Below are 16,481 nucleotides of genomic sequence, written 5' to 3' on the forward strand. Positions count from 1 at the left end.
AGTACTATAAATTAGCAAATTTTAATTAAATTTGGATTTTAAGGCTGCTTATTAATTTGATTTTTTTTTTAAAGATTCGGTTTTATGAACTAGTGAATCCATTAAGAAAGGAAATATCTGAACTGCAGTTGAAAAAGAATGACCTGTCAGAAGAATTAACTGAAAACAAAAGTCAGCTGAAACAACTGACAGAGGTTTGTATGATTTTGATCACTAATAGTAAGACTCTCTAAGTTTTTTTATAGAGTTCTTCAAGATTTGTGATAAGGAATATAAGTCAATGATAGAAAAATGGGACTAAGGGAATGCTGACTACTGCAAGACTTCACAAGTAGAGGGAAAGAGGTTAAACCGGAAATAGTCATCTTAAAGACTTACAAGTCCACAGAACTGACCCGAAACTCTCAGTTAGTATTTTATTGTCGTGATTTCGATTCTCAGGTCTTCATGACAGATAGGCCTTGTCTGTGATAGGAAAGGAGGCTACTGTCCATGTAGCCATCACCTTGCCTCTTCATCCAGTGCCGTTAGCTGTCCTGACGCTGTGCACGGTTAGAAGCATCAGCCCCAGTGATATGCGTGTTGCTGTGCTCCAAGTGCTGGCAGCAATGAGCATGAGAGGTAATGTCGGCTTTTCTAGAGTTCAAATCCTAGTAGATTACAGTTAGAAACTTACATGATATCTTGACACTCCTCTATTTTCTCTGTGGCCTTGAACAGGTCATTTGATGTTTCCTGCTCTATCAAATGGAGAAAATACTAGTAGTTGTCCATTCATTTCATTGAATTGCCCATTTCTGTTTCAAAATATAAAAACAACATTTTTATCTAGGTTGCATATATTTATGTCCTATTTCAAGGGCAGCCTTTATCCAGATCTACTATCAGAAATACCAAAAATCTATTATCCAGAAATAAAATTGTTATAATTTAAAATGTATTTTAATGTCCTAATTTGCTGTACTATTAGTGTTTATAAATAAAACTTTACTTATGTCATTAATACAGAGACAATATTACAAGCAAAGTAAAGCCTTGGCTTTCTTCCTTTCCTGATAGGAGCAGTAAGTTAGCTGGAGTAATGCCAGAGAGGCAGGTGTGTTCATACAAACCCTACTGCAAGGTTTTACTTTTTTTTCCCTGTTAACCTGCATTCTACATTGCACAGAGAAGCTGTTTTGCACATTTAGAAATCTAGTTTTTAATTTAAAAAAAATTTCCATCTACAGTCAAAATAGTAAGGTACAAAGTTATAAGGTCTGGGTTTGGCTACATTTTGCAGCCTTGGACAAATCATGTAATCTCTGTAGTTTCTGTGAATTGCCCAGAATGGAGGTGAGGTGGCAGTACAGGGTTCACTGGAGACAGGGCAGTTAGACAAGTTTTCAGACATGGTTCTACAGCACAAAGTGGACCCTCTGCATCCCTCGAGGACTTCTCATTTTTTAGTAGGAGGACTGGATGAGCTCCTCAACCTTGTTTATATCAAACCACCTCTTTTTTAAGAACTTTAATATTTGGGGATTCTAAGAGTGGTTTCTCTTGAACAAAGGATTCCGTGCACTAAAAAAACAAAACCCTTGGAACTCTAGAAGCATCATTGTATGTGATGTGTTTCTGCTGTGTGGCAAAGCAAGTCTCTCCACTCTCAAGGGTCAGTAATGGCTTTTTATCCCAGATTTTAGTGTTTATTTTAACCTTGCTAACACTATTAGTATTTTATTGAAGGGAAAGTGTAGATAATTAACATTGGTTTTACTCTTAGGGTTTTTAATGGACTAATAACTCTTGAACATGGAAGTAGTACTGTTTGTGAACCTGTATTAGTCAGGGTTCTCCAGAGAAATAGGACAACAGGGTATGTCTGCATATGGAGAGAGAGATTTATTTTAAGGAATTGGCTCACATGATTGTGGAAGCTTGGAGAGTTGCGCAAAATTTGCAGTGCGCTAACAGGTGGAGATGCAGGGGAGAGTTGCAATTCAAGTCCAGAGACAGTCTGCTGACAGAATTCCTTCTTGCTCAGGGGAGGTCAATGTTTTTTCTAGTAAGGTGATTGAATGAGGCCCACCACATTGTGGAGAGTAATCTGCTTTACTCAAAGACTACTGATTTAAGTGTTCATCTCTCTAAAAAATACTTTCACAGAAATATCTAAAATAATGTTTCACCAAATATTTGGTTACCACGGCCTAGCCAAGTTGACACATAAAATTAGCCATCATAGAACTTTTCTATTTGTGCCTTTGTTTCTTAAAGGTTTATCACCTCTCATCTGAAAATATAATGCTCTCTTAAACATTTTCGGAAATTTAATAATAATATAAATATAATTGAATTAGAATCAGGAAAAAAGAAATTAAGTAATAACTTATCTTCTAAATAAAAGGTCTTAGAAATTCATAGAATATGATTTAGACACAAGAGAATTATATTAAGGCCACCCTTAAAATCTGGTTCTTCTGCTTAGTCAATGACCTAATACAGGTCAACTTGCCCAAAACTTAGAAAAAATAAACTGAAGTTTTTAAAATTGAAAGTCAAACCAGCAAAGACTCTTTAAAAAGCTATAGTGAACAATAAAAACGTTTAATATTAGAAGAAATTTTGCTTAACTATATTGTGGGAGGTTATTTTTTGAAATAATTTTTTAGATTATTTACTGCTGTAGTATTTGGACAATTCAGTGATACTAGTTTGAGTTCCATCTCTGGAAGTTGACAATGGTGTGATGATCCTAGATAAAAAACTTAGTCTTCTCTACTTCCCCACCCTGCCTTCTGCCCTTACAACTTCTCTCCATTTGTAAAATAGAGATGATAATATATAAAACCTGCCTCACAGATCATTATTATGAGAATGAAATTCATACAGTAAATATTTGTTGTTTATCTACTTTGTGACAAGCATTGGTCTAGGTGCTTGGGATACTTCAGCAAAACAAAGATCCCTAGCCTCATGGAGTTCATATTTTAGAAGGAGTGCCTGGAAATAAACAGTAAACGTTAGAAATAAGCAAATCACAGTATGACTGAAGGTTATAACTGCAAAGGAAAAAATAAATAAATCAGGAATCAGTAGTGCTGCATAGAGAGCAGGGCAGAAAGCATATTGAGAATTGTAAAGGGTCAACTGGTAGGCACATCATTGTGGAGGTTAGAAGTTTGCAAAGACTTGAAGGTGAGGTAGACAGCAAAGATCTCAAAGAACTTCCAGACAGTGGGAGCAGCCAATGCAAAAGCAAGAGGGTGCCTTGGTGCTTGTGGAGCAATGAGGAAGCCAGTGTGACTGGAATGGTTGAAGGGAAAATAGTGGGATAAGACAAGAGAGGTAATGGGGTTAGTTGAGGTCATTGTAAGGAGTTTGATTTTAACTCTAAGTGAAAGGAAGCATTGCAGAATTTGGAAATGGCATGATCGTAACATTGTGAAAGGATCATTGTATATTTAGGAACTTTCTTAATGTCTCAGATAATTTTTTTTACTGAGAATAGATTCTAGAGTATAAGGATGGAAGCAGAGAGACTTGTTATGAGGCTATTGTAGTAATCTAGGTTAGAGGTGATAGTTCTTCAGATCAGGGTAGCAACTGAGTGGTGTGAACTGCTTGGATTCTGGATATACAGTTGACTCTTGAACAATATGGGTTTGAACTGGGCCCACTTTATACAGGAATTTTTTTCAATGAGTATATTGGGAAAGTTTCTTGAAGATTTGCAATGATTTAAAAAAATTGCACTGACTTGCTTTATTGTAATACAGTACATAATATACCTAACATACAAAATACATGTTAATCGACTATTATCAGGAAGGTTTCTGGTCAACAATAGGCTGTTAGTAGTTAAATTTGGGGGCCTCAAAAGTTATGTGGGATTTTCAGCTTTGCAGGGGGATCAGCACCCCTAGCCTCCATTGTTCAAGGGTCACCTGTGTTTTAAAAGTAGAGCAAGTAGGATTTCCTGATGAGTATGGAGGGTGTAAAAAGAATGACAGGAGTCAAATTAACTCCAGGGTTTTGGGACTGAGTAACTAGAAGGATGGATTTGCATTCACCTGAGATGGGTAGGTTGTGGGTGGGGCAGATACAAGGTCAAAAGAAAGTTCAGGTTTTAGCCATGTTGAATTTGAAATATCTGTTAGATGTACAATTGGCGATACTTGGATATACAAGTCTGAACTTTGGAAGCTATACGTTTGGGAGTCGTCAGCAGAGATAATACTTAAAGCCAGGATGAGGTCACTAGAAGAGAGTGAATGTAGAGAAGAGGACCGAGACCTGAGTACTTCAATACTGAAATGCAGAAAAGAGAAGGATTTATCAGCAAGACAAGGAAACCAGGAGAATTTCTTGTGTTGGAATCCAAGAGAGAAAAGTTTGTGAAGGAAGAGAGAGTAGTCAGCTTTTCAAATGATACCAGTAGGTCTAGATGAAGGTGGGGAACTCACCATTATATATAACAGACATTGATAATTGATAGCCTTGTCAGGAGTAGTTCTGATGGAGTGGGTCAAAAGCTTGATTACAGTGTATTTAAGAGTGAACGGGAGGAGAGGAATTAGAGAGTCTAGACAACCCCTTCTGTAGAATTTTGCTGCATTGGTGAACGAAGGGATAAACTTGAAGGTGACAGAAAGTGGGGTCAGGGGAGAGGTTTGTTTTGTTTTTAAGATGGAATCAGTCATAGTTAATATCTATAAACTCATTGTAAGCCACAGAAATTTTCTCATTGTGAAAAACAGTAGAAAGGCAATCTCCTGATCATAAACCAGCAGTGTAGGCAGTGCTGTTGGACACCCAGTTATATTTGTGTTTAAGGCTCACCACTTTGGTGCGATCCACATTTTAAAAAGAATCATCTTCATCTGGGCCATAGTCGGTAATATATGCTTCTGAATTTATGATATTTGGGGAAAATATTAGAACACAGAGCTGTTTGTTGATTGAAATACTCCTACCAAGTTGTAAATAACTTTCTTCATATATCACATACCATTTTTAAAAATAATAATTTTATTAGCAAAGTGAGATAATCTATCTTCTAATGGCTAGAGTTTTAATTATATATGACCTTTTCATGAAAAGGTGGAGCTAGCTCAGTTTAAAAACAAGTGAAGAAAGTGATTCTAACCAGGGAAGGAAGATAGAGAAGATTATAATCATAAAAGGAAGGTTTATAAAAAGGAAAGTTACCAAAAAGATAATCGAATTAGGTGGGTTTAAGAGGTGATTGGAGATTGTTGGATTACTTTAGGGTTCAGTTGTCATCAGTGAGAACCATTATCTGTCAGATTTTTTTAAGTAGCCACAAGCACCTAGTTTATTTAAAGTACTAAATGAAATTATCAATTTTTCAGTCGGAGATTTCTGCCTTTGGTTCTATTACTTGAAATGTTCTCATTTTGATGCTTTTTACTCAGTGGCATCTCCTGTGTCTCTCCTCATCCGTATGTGTACTATATATACAATGTTTATTATTGGTGGCTAGAGGCAGGCACTGAGAAACAGAAAATGCCCATCATACACAAACAGAGTGGCAAAAATGTTTTACTTTTCTAGTGGTGTCATTAATTTTAGGTCTTGACCCAAAAAAGTAAGTTTCCTTCTATTTTGAGAGAAAATTTGGATTTCTTCCTAAGGGGAATACTTTATTTCCTAGTGAACAAATTGAAAATTCATCCAGTGATAGTGTCCACTGATTCTAACCTCTCCTAAATTTGACATGTAAAAGGAAATACTATTTTGCTCAATAAGCAGTATGATACAGTGCCGTAGTAAGACTTCAGAAAAAATCATGGTATTAATGGCTGTAGTCATTACTGGTTTTTCGTAAATCATGATAAAATGTTTTCATATGATTTGAATGATCTGTTAGAGTAATTCAGCAAACATTTTTGTTTACATATATGTTGGGTTGGATATTTTGAGGGAGCTGACATTGATCTTATAAATGATGCTATGTGATTTTTTTTTTTTTTTTTGTGAGGGCATCTCTCATATTTATTGATCAAATGGTTGTTAACGACAATAAAATTCTGTATAGGGGAGTCAATGCTAAATGCACAATCATTAATCCACACCAAGCCTAATTTTCGTCAGTCTCCAATCTTCTGAGGCATAACAAACAAGTTCTTACATGGAGAACAAATTCTTACATAGTGAATAAGTTACATAGTGAACAGTGCAAGGGCAGTCATCACAGAAACTTTCGGTTTTGCTCATGCATTATGAACTCTAAACAGTCTGTTCAAATATGAATACTCATTTGGTTTTTATACTTGATTTATATGTGGATACCACATTTCTCTCTTTATTATTATGATTTTCAATAAAATGCTGAAGTGGTAGGTAGATACAAGATAAAGGTAGAAAACATAGTTTAGTGTTGTAAGAGAGCAAATGTAGATGATCAGGTGTGTGCCTGTAGACTATGTGTTAATCCAAGCTAGACCAGGGAAATAAAACATCCACGTATGCAGAAGATTTCTCTCAGAACAGGGGGGGTGAGGTTCTAAGCCTCACCTCTGTTGATCCCCAATTTCTCACCTGATGGCCCCCCTGCGACTGTGCCTGTCTTAGGTTGTTCCTCCCTTGAGGAATCTTACCCGTCTCTGGCTAACCAGTCATCTTCCGGGGCCATACAGGGAAATGTGAAGTTGGTAAGTGAGAGGGAAGCCTTATTGTTTGAAAAGGTTAGCTTTTTACTTCTTTGCATATTTATGCCCTCTGGCTTCTATGACCAGCACTTGTCTTGAGGTATCTTTACCACTTGGAAGAATTGTGATACTCGGTAAATTTGATATGAGGCACGAATTCTATTTAAGGGTTGTAATTAGGAAGGAAGAAGAAAAGCTATAGAAGTAGCAGGCAGAAGAAAACATGGGAAGATTGATTATTTCTTTGACATATCTTCTTGTAGAGTAACTTCAGCATGTATAGGTTTTAAGCTACTACTTAAATTGCGCACACACATTAACATAATAGGAGTATAGTTACATAACCAAAGCATACCTGTAATTACCAGCCATCTCCAGTGAAACCAAGAAAACCAGTTAGGCACCTTAGGCATTTGTGAAAACTTATCTATGGTATGGTGGATATTGTCCAACTGAACTTGAACAGTCTGAGAGAAATCAGACAAATTAAAACAACCCATTCCTGGGGACTGTTCACATGCCATATGTTCTTTTAACAGTAAATAGTATGTAGTTGTAAGACTTTGGAGCGCTACAATTTGCAATTCTCCAAATTCTTGGTTGAGTTCCAACAGTATAGATCCAGTCAAATTTGTTGTTTTACTGTATGCACAGGCCAGCTTAGATATCTCCTTCCTCATTCCCATGGCAAGTCCAGGAACTGGTGGGATGAGTGCATCTACAGCTGTAGCAGTGCGTGGATCTTTGTTGGGGTTTTTTGATGATCATCTTCTGGCATGAGTCTTCTAGAGAGTGCAGATGTTGGAAGTTCTTTTTCATATCGTATCTTAGTTCATTTTCGGGGTAGCCCAATTAGGCTTTGGTCCTCTGTATAAACACAAACAGACCCTTTGCCTACACTTTTATATGCCCTTTATACCCTTGTGTAGAACTCGTTGGAGGTTACCACACAGGAACTGCCCTTTTTTTTTTTTTTGCTTTGTTTTTGGTATCACTAATCTACACTTACATGACGAATATTATGTTTACTAGGCTCTCCCCTATACCAGGTCTACCCTATAAACCCCTTTACAGTCACTGTCCATCAGCATAGCAAAATGTTGTAGAATCACTACTTGCCTTCTCTGTGTTGTACAGCCCTCCCTTTTCTCCTACCCCCCCATGCATGTTAATCTTAATACCCCCCTACTTCTCCCCCACTTATCCCTCCCTACCCACCCATCCTCCCCAGTCCCTCTCCCTTTGGTACCTGTTAGTCCATTCTTGAGTTCTGTGATTCTGCTGCTGTTTTGTTCCTTCAGTTTTTCCTTTGTTCTTATATTCCACAGATAAGTGAAATCATTTGGTATTTCTCTTTCTCCGCTTGGCTTGTTTCACTGAGCATAATACCCTCCAGCTCCATCCATGTTGCTGCAAATGATTGGATTTGCCCTTTTCTTATGGCTGAGTAGTATTCCATGGTGTATATGTACCACATCTTCTTTATCCATTCATCTGTTGATGGACATTTAGGTTGCTTCCAATTCTTGGCTATTGTAAATAGTGCTGCAATAAACATAGGGGTGCATCTGTCTTTCTCAAACTTGATTGCTGCATTCTTAGGGTAAATTCCTAGGAGTGCAATTCCTGGGTCAAATGGTAGGTCTGTTTTGAGCATTTTGATGTACCTCCATACTGCTTTCCACAATGGTTGAACTAACTTACATTCCCACCAGCAGTGTAGGAGGGTTCCCCTTTCTCCACAGCCTCGCCAACATTTGTTGTTGTTTGTCTTTTGGATGGCAGCCATCCTTACTGGTGTGAGGTGATACCTCATTGTAGTTTTAATTTGCATTTCTCTCATGATTAGCGATGTGGAGCATCTTTTCATGTGTCTGTTGGCCATCTGTATTTCTTTTTGGGAGAACTGTCTGTTCAGTTCCTCTGCCCATTTTTTAATTGGGTTATTTGTTTTTTGTTTGTTGAGGCATGTGAGCTCCTTATATATTCTGGACGTCAAGCCTTTATCGGATGTGTCATTTTCAAATATATTCTCCCATACTGTAGGGATCCTTCTTGTTCTATTGATGGTGTCTTTTGCTGTACAGAAGCTTTTCAGCTTAATATAGTCCCACTTGTTCATTTTTGCTGTTGTTTTCCTTGCCTGGGGAGATATGTTCAAGAAGAGGTCACTCATGTTTATGTCTAAGAGGTTTCTGCCTATGTTTTCTTCCAAGAGTTTAATGGTTTCATGGCTTACATTCAGGTCTTTGATCCATTTTGAGTTTACTTTTGTATATGGGGTTAGACAATGGTCCAGTTTCATTCTCCTACATGTAGCTGTCCAGTTTTGCCAGCACCACCTGTTGAAGAGACTGTCATTTCGCCATTGTATGTCCATGGCTCCTTTATCAAATATTAATTGACCATATATGTCTGGGTTAATGTCTGGATTCTCTAGTCTGTTCCATTGGTCTGTGGCTCTGCTCTTGTGCCAGTACCAAATTGTCTTGATTACTATGGCTTTATAGTAGAGCTTGAAGTTGGGGAGTGAGATCCCCCCTACTTTATTCTTCTTTCTCAGGATTGCTTTGGCTATTCGGGGTCTTTGGTGTTTCCATATGAATTTTTGAATTACTTGTTCCAGTTCATTGAAGAATGTTGCTGGTAGTTTCATAGGGATTGCATCAAATCTGTATATTGCTTTGGGCAGGATGGCCATTTTGACGATATTAATTCTTCCTAGCCACGAGCATGGGATGAGTTTCCATCTGGTAGTGTCCCCTTTAATTTCTCTTAAGAGTGTCTTGTAGTTTTCAGCGTATAAGTCTTTCACTTCTTTGGTTAGGTTTATTCCTAGGTATTTTATTTTTTTGGATGCAATTGTGAATGGAGTTGTTTTCCTGATTTCTCTTTCTGTTGGTTCATTGTTAGTATATAGGAAAGCCACAGATTTCTGTGTGTTGATTTTGTATCCTGCAACTTTGCTGTATTCCGATATCAGTTCTAGAAAAGTAGTTCAGACTTTTGGGGTGGAGTCTTTAGGGTTTTTTATGTACAGTATCATGTCATCTGCAAATAGTGACAGTTTAACTTCTTCTTTACCAATCTGGATTCCTTGTATTTCTTTATTTTGTCTGATTGCCGTGGCTAGGACCTCCAGTACTATGTTAAATAACAGTGGAGAGAGTGGGCATCCCTGTCTAGTTCCCGATCTCAGTGGAAATGCTTTGCGCTTCTCGCTGTTCAATATAATGTTGGCTGTGGGTTTATCATAGATGGCCTTTATTATGTTGAGGTACTTGCCCTCTATTCCCATTTTGCTGAGAGTTTTTAACATGAATGGATGTTGAACTTTGTCAAATGCTTTTTCAGCATCTATGGAGATGATCATGTGGTTTTTGTCTTTCTTTTTGTTGATGTGGTGGATGATGTTAATGGACTTTCGAATGTTGTACCATTCTTGCATCCCTGGGATGAATCCCACTTGGTCATGGTGTATGATCCTTTTGATGTATTTTTGAATTCGGTTTGCTAATATTTTGTTGAGTATTTTTGCATCTACGTTCATCAGGGATATTGGTCTGTAGTTTCCTTTTTTGGTGGGGTCTTTGCCTGGTTTTGGTATTAGGGTGATGTTAGCTTCATAGATTGAGTTTGGCAGTATCCCCTCCTCTTCTATTTTTTGGAAAACTTTAAGGAGAATGGGTATTATGTCTTCCCTGTATGTCTGATAAAATTCCGAGGTAAATCCATCTGGCCCGGGGGTTTTGTTCTTTGGTAGTTTTTTGATTACCGCTTCAATTTCGTTGCTGGTAATTGGTTTGTTTAGATTTTCTGTTTCTTCCTGGGTCAATCTTGGAAGGTTATATTTTTCTAGGAAGTTGTCCATTTCTCCTAGGTTTCCCAGCTTGTTAGCATATAGGTTTTCATAGTATTCTCCAATAATTCTTTGCATTTCCGTGGGGTCCGTCGTGATTTTTCCTTTCTCGTTTCTGATACTGTTGATTTGTGTTGACTCTCTTTTCTTCTTAATAAGTCTGGCTAGAGGCTTATCCAGTTTGTTTATTTTCTCAAAGAACCAGCTCTTGGTTTCATTGATTTTTGCTATTGTTTTATTCTTCTCAATTTTATTTATTTCTTCTCTGATCTTTATTATGTCCCTCTTTCTGCTGACCTTAGGCCTCATCTGTTCTTCTTTTTCCAATTTCGATAATTGTGACATTAGACCATTCATTTGGGATTGCTCTTCCTTTTTTAAATATGCTTGGATTGCTATATACTTTCCTCTTAAGACTGCTTTTGCTGTGTCCCACAGAAGTTGGGGCTTAGTGTTGTTGTTGTCATTTGTTTCCATATATTGCTGGATCTCCATTTTGAATTGGTCATTGATCCATTGATTATTTAGGAGCGTGTTGTTAAGCCTCCATGTGTTTGTGAGCCTCTTTGCTTTCTTTGTACAGTATATTTCTAGTTTTATGCCTTTGTGGTCTGAAAAGTTGGTTGGTAGGATTTCAATCTTTTGGAATTTTCTGAGGCTCTTTTTGTGGCCTAGTATGTGGTCTATTCTGGAGAATGTTCCATGTGCACTTGAGAAGAATGTATATCCCGCTGCTTTTTTTATGTAGAGTTCTATAGATGTCTATTAGGTCCATCTGCTCTACTGTGTTGTTCAGTGCTTCCGTGTCCTTACTTATTTTCTGCCCAGTGGATCTATCCTTTGGGGTGAGTGGTGTGTTGAAGTCTCCTAGAATGAATGCATTGCAGTCTATATCCCCCTTTAGTTCTGTTAGTATTTGTTTCACATATGCTGGTGCTCCTGTGTTGGGTGCATATATATTTAGAATGGTTATATCCTCTTGTTTGACTGAGCCCTTTATCATTATGCAGTGTCCTTCTTTATCTCTTGTTACTTTCTTTGTTTTGAAGTGTATTTTGTCTGATATTAGTACTGCAACCCCTGCTTTCTTCTCACTGTTGTTTGCTTGAAATATGTTTTTCCATCCCTTGACTTTTAGTCTGTACATGTCTTTGGGTTTGAGCTGAGTTTCTTGTAAGCAGCATATAGATGGGTCTTGCTTTTTTATCCATTCTGTTACTCTGTGTCTTTTGATTGGTGCATTCAACCCATTAACATTTAGGGTGACTATTGAAAGATATGTACTTATTGCCATTGCAGGCTTTAAATTCGTGGTTACCAAAGGTTCAAGGTTAGCCTCTTTAGTATCTTACTGCCTAACTTAGCTCGCTTATTTAGCTGTTATATACACTGTCTGGAGATTCTTTTCTTCTCTCCCTTCTTTTTCCTCCTCCTCGATTCTTCATATGTTGGGTGTTTTGTGCTGTGCTCTTTCTAGGAGTGCTCCCATCTAGAGCAGTCCCTGTAAGATGTTCTGTAGAGGTGGTTTGTGGAAAGCAAATTCCCTCAGCTTTTGTTTGTCTGGGAATTGTTTAATCCCACCGTCATATTTGAATGATAGTCGTGCTGGATACAGTATCCTTGGTTCAAGGCCCTTCTGTTTCATTGTATTAAATATATCATGCCATTCTCTTCTGGCCTGTAGGGTTTCTGTTGAGAAATCTGACGTTAGCCTGATGGGTTTCCCTTTATAGGTGACCTTTTTCTCTCTAGCTGCCTTTAACACTCTTTCCTTGTCCTTGATCTTTGCCATTTTAATTATTATGTGTCTTGGTGTTGCCCTTCTTGGATCCTTTCTGTTGGGGGTTCTGTGTATTTCCGTGGTTTGTTCGATTACTTCCTCCCCCAGTGTGGGGAAGTTTTCAGCAATTATTTCTTCTAAGATACTTTCCATCTCTTTTCCTCTCTCTTCTTCTTCTGGGACCCCTATAATACGGATATTGTTCCTTTTGGATTGGTCACACAGTTCTCTTAATATTGTTTCATTCCTGGAGATCCTGTTGTCTCTCTCTATGTCAGCTTCTATGCGTTCCTGTTCTCTGGTTTCTATTCAATCAATGGCCTCTTGCATTCTATCCATTCTGCTTATAAACCCTTCCAGAGTTTGTTTCATTTCTGCGATCTCCTTTCTGGCATCTGTGATCTCCTTCCGGACTTCATCCCATTTCTCTTGCGTATTTCTCTGCATCTCTGTCAGCATGTTTATGATTCTTATTTTGAATTCTTTTTCAGGGAGACTGGTTAGGTCTGTCTCCTTCTCTGGTGTTGTCTCTGTGATCTTTGTCTGCCTGTAGCTTTGCCTTTTCATGGTGATAGGAATAGTCTGCAGAACTGGGACGAGTGACGGCTGGAAGGACTTCCTTTCTTGTTGGTTTGTGGCCCTCCTCTCCTGGGAGAACAGCGGCCTCTAGTGGCTTGTGCTGGGCAGCTGCGCACAGACAGGGTTTCTGCTTCCTGCCCGGCTGTTATGGAGTTTATCTCCGCTGTTGCTGTGGGCGTGGCCTGGCTCAGGTGGCTGCTCCAAAATGGTGGAGTCGCGTTGGAGCAGGAGCTGCTGGGAGGCTATTTATCTCCGTAAGGGGCCTCCCTGCTCCCTGCAGCCCAGGGGTTAGGCTGCCCAGAGATCCCGGATTCCCTACCTCTGGATTAAGTGACCCGCCTTGCCCCTTTAAGACTTCCAAAAAGCACCCGCCAAAACAAAACAATGACCACAAAAAAAAAAAAAAAAGAAAAAAAAATTTTTAATTAAAAAAAAAGGTCGTTCGTTTTTCTTTATTCTCCGGTGCCAGCCTCAGGCCTCTGCTCACCGGTCTTTCTGCCCTGTTTCCCTAGTATTGGGGTCCCTATCCCTTTAAGACTTCCAAAAAGCGCTCACCAAAACAAAACAGCAAAAAAGCAAAAAAAAAATGGTCGCGCGCTTTTCTTATGTCCTCTCTCGCCCAGCCTCCAGTGCCTGCTCACTGTTCTTGCTGCCCTGTTTTCCCAGTATCGAGGGCCCTGCACTCTGGCCCGGATGGCTGGGGCTGGGTGTTCGGCAGCCCTGGGCTCCGTCTCCCTCCCGCTCTGCCTGCTCTTCTCCCGCCGGGAGCTGGGGGGAGGGGCGCTCGTCTCCCGCGGGGCCGGGGCTTGTATCTTACCCCCTTCGCGAGGCGCTGGGTTCTCTCAGGTGCGGATGTGGTCTGGATATTGTCCTGTGTCCTCTGGTCTTTATTCTAGGAAGGGTTGTCTTTGTTATATTTTCATAGATATATGTTGTTTTGGGAGGAGATTTCCGCTGCTCTACTCACGCCGCAATCTTCCGCCGTGGTCCGATGCTATGTGATTTTAAAGTTGAATAAAATAAAAGCTTTGAAAAATAACATGACTAGATTATATTCTCCCCGCCAAATTTTAAAGGAGTGTAAAGATTAACTTGAAGCTGTGGCAAGTATACAATCTTGTTATCAAATAGAGCAGAGTCGATTTAATCACTTGAGAGCTGGCAAATTGCCTGCCCGTCCATAGAAACTCAACGACCCCAAGAACTACAAACCAATAAGCCACACTTGTATCCTTATTGAGCTTGTGGAACGCATGAAGATTATGACACTGAATACTTAGGCTAATATAAGCCTATGGAAGAAGATCAACAGAGTTTATGAATGAACATATAATAGTATTTCACTTGGTAATAACTACATACATGTGTATAAAGAGGAAATAGGGAATGGAATATGTAGACTTCAAAAAGCCCATGACATAAATTTTAGTTTATGAGCTAAAATGTAGAAATAAAAAGAAACTTAATGAAAAATGAAAATAAAAGCAGTGTCCAGAGATAACTGTTAAGTCCAATCTGACATTTTAAAACATTATATTGGGAAGGAAGCACAAGGTAAGATTTCAGGTTTACAGATAGTAAAGTTTTTCTTAGTCATAGAATATAAAACTAATAAGGCAAATTGGAGGAAGATCTCAGGAGACAAATGGACTGATTATAACCTATTTATTTTCTTTTTTATAAACTCTTAAGTTTCTGTTCCCTAAATTAACAGATTCACTTTAGTTACCAACCCTAAAAAGTGTAATATTTTTCCATTTCATTATAAAAATTTTCAAGCATAAGTAACTTGAAAAAACTTTACAGTGAATACCAGTATATCATCACTTAATTTCTACCATTAACATTTTACTATACCTGTCTTAATCACATATATATCCATCCATCCACTAGTCATATTTAATTTTATTAGAAATAGCCAGACTATTTTCTTCATGTATCAGTAGTTTGTTCCTTTTTATTGCTGAGTAATATTCCACTGTGTGGATATATTCGTTAACCACTTGATGGGCATTTGAGTTATTTCCACCTTGAAGACATTATAAATAAAACTGCTACAACCATTTAAATATGGGCTTTTGTGTAAACATGTTTACCTTTTTTTTGTATAAATATTTAAGAGTGGGGTTTTTCATTTCTATATTTCCATTTGGTTGCTTATTATAGTTTTTATTTCTTTGCTTTTTGTTTATACATTACAAGCGTATTTTCCTTTTTGCCATTAACAGTAGTTAAAATTACTCCTTAAAGCCTTGGATACTTTAAATGTGGGTTACCTCTGAGTTGATTTCTGTTGATTGTCTTCTCTTTTAAGAGTGGGTCACATTTTCCTGTTTCTTCAGATGTCGAGTAACTTTTAAGTGTTTATTCAAGTAAATGTAGGTCATAGTATTATCACCACGTTGTGGAGACTGCATTTTTATGTTTCTCTGGACAGTGCTGCTATTTCTCTAGACAGTTTTTGTTTTAGAAGGAAATTCACTTGGTTGTACTCAAACTTATATACTCTCTCTAGGGCAGCATCTCAAATTTCAGTTCAGTTTTTTTGGCCTTAGTAGGGCTGCGGGCATCTCTCCTACACATAGGATGTACAGAGGTGAGCCAGGGATTTATCAGAGATCATCCACAGAATTCACAGTTCCCTTTCTTGAGCTGTCTGTGCAATAATCTTGTCACTTTAGAGCAGCTGAGTTACCCCAAACTCTTGTCTTCAACTTCAAGTTAAAAAGACAAAACATATTCTATTGCACTTTTATCTCTCCAGCTTGGCACAGATAGGCCTGCTGTCACGCTAAAAAACAGTAAAAAACAGGACCAAAAAAGCCTCAGGAAAGCCAACCCAGTGCTGTGTTCTCCTTTTCCTGGTACAGATGGATAGCTCCCCAGAATCTGCATAATTTTGGTCACTTTCCTGTTGCCTTCAGGTAGTTTATATTTCATCCAGAATTTGTAGGTGCATCTGCAGTAGAATTGGGCAGATGGGAACCTAAGCAGCCATTGGCAGAAGTATAACCACCTTACAATTTTAAGCACCAGTGAAAAAGAAAATTTGATCTATACACAGATTATTTGACTTTGTGATCCCCAAGTTCCCTTAAAAGGACCTTAGTTTCACTGGACTCTTTCTCAGCATGTTTAGTTTTTTACTGACATGGATGATGACATGTCAGACATTAATAAGAAAAATATTAGAAGTAAAATATAACATATTACTAGACCTTGAACAGAATGTGCAGTTTAAACACTAACTTTGGTTGTTGGCATGTTTTACCTATTAATAATTATTGAATTCCTGATAAAGCCATAGAGTTCAGCATTTAGAAACTAAAATCTGGTAGGAGAGCCAAGTTTACTATCTGAGGACATATAACTTACTACAATATGTCAAATGAATACCAACAGCTAGGAAAAATGCTATTGAAGTTCATAAAGTCACAATACAGGTAAGTGAGAATTGACTTGCAAGAGGATAAACAACCAGTAAACTCAGGACAAATAAAAGAGGGTGCTTCAATTTCATAGAACAAGTAGTGAATTATAGGCGTTTAAAAGAGGAGATAGCCAACAAATACAGGTGCCTTCAAGTATGACAGCAATAAGGACAGTT

General features: G+C 38.2%; 1 protein-coding gene across 5 annotated transcripts in view; it reads left to right on the forward strand.

The window, feature by feature from the left end:
* Nucleotides 1-16,481, forward strand: part of PIBF1 (progesterone immunomodulatory binding factor 1) — a 258,434-nt gene that overhangs the window by 27,113 nt on the left and 214,840 nt on the right. For all 5 annotated transcript variants that reach the window (XR_008994571.1, XM_036893743.2, XM_036893740.2 and 2 more), the window contains exon 5: nt 75-194. Coding sequence is in view for 4 of the 5 variants with exons in the window: in XM_036893743.2 (XP_036749638.2) it covers nt 75-194 (120 nt within the window). In the remaining variant the exon portion in view is untranslated. The remainder of the gene's footprint in view (nt 1-74; nt 195-16,481) is intronic.

The sequence above is a fragment of the Manis pentadactyla genome, chromosome 17 (genome assembly GCF_030020395.1).
Source record: "Manis pentadactyla isolate mManPen7 chromosome 17, mManPen7.hap1, whole genome shotgun sequence".
In the NCBI taxonomy this organism is placed as follows: domain Eukaryota; kingdom Metazoa; phylum Chordata; class Mammalia; order Pholidota; family Manidae; genus Manis; species Manis pentadactyla.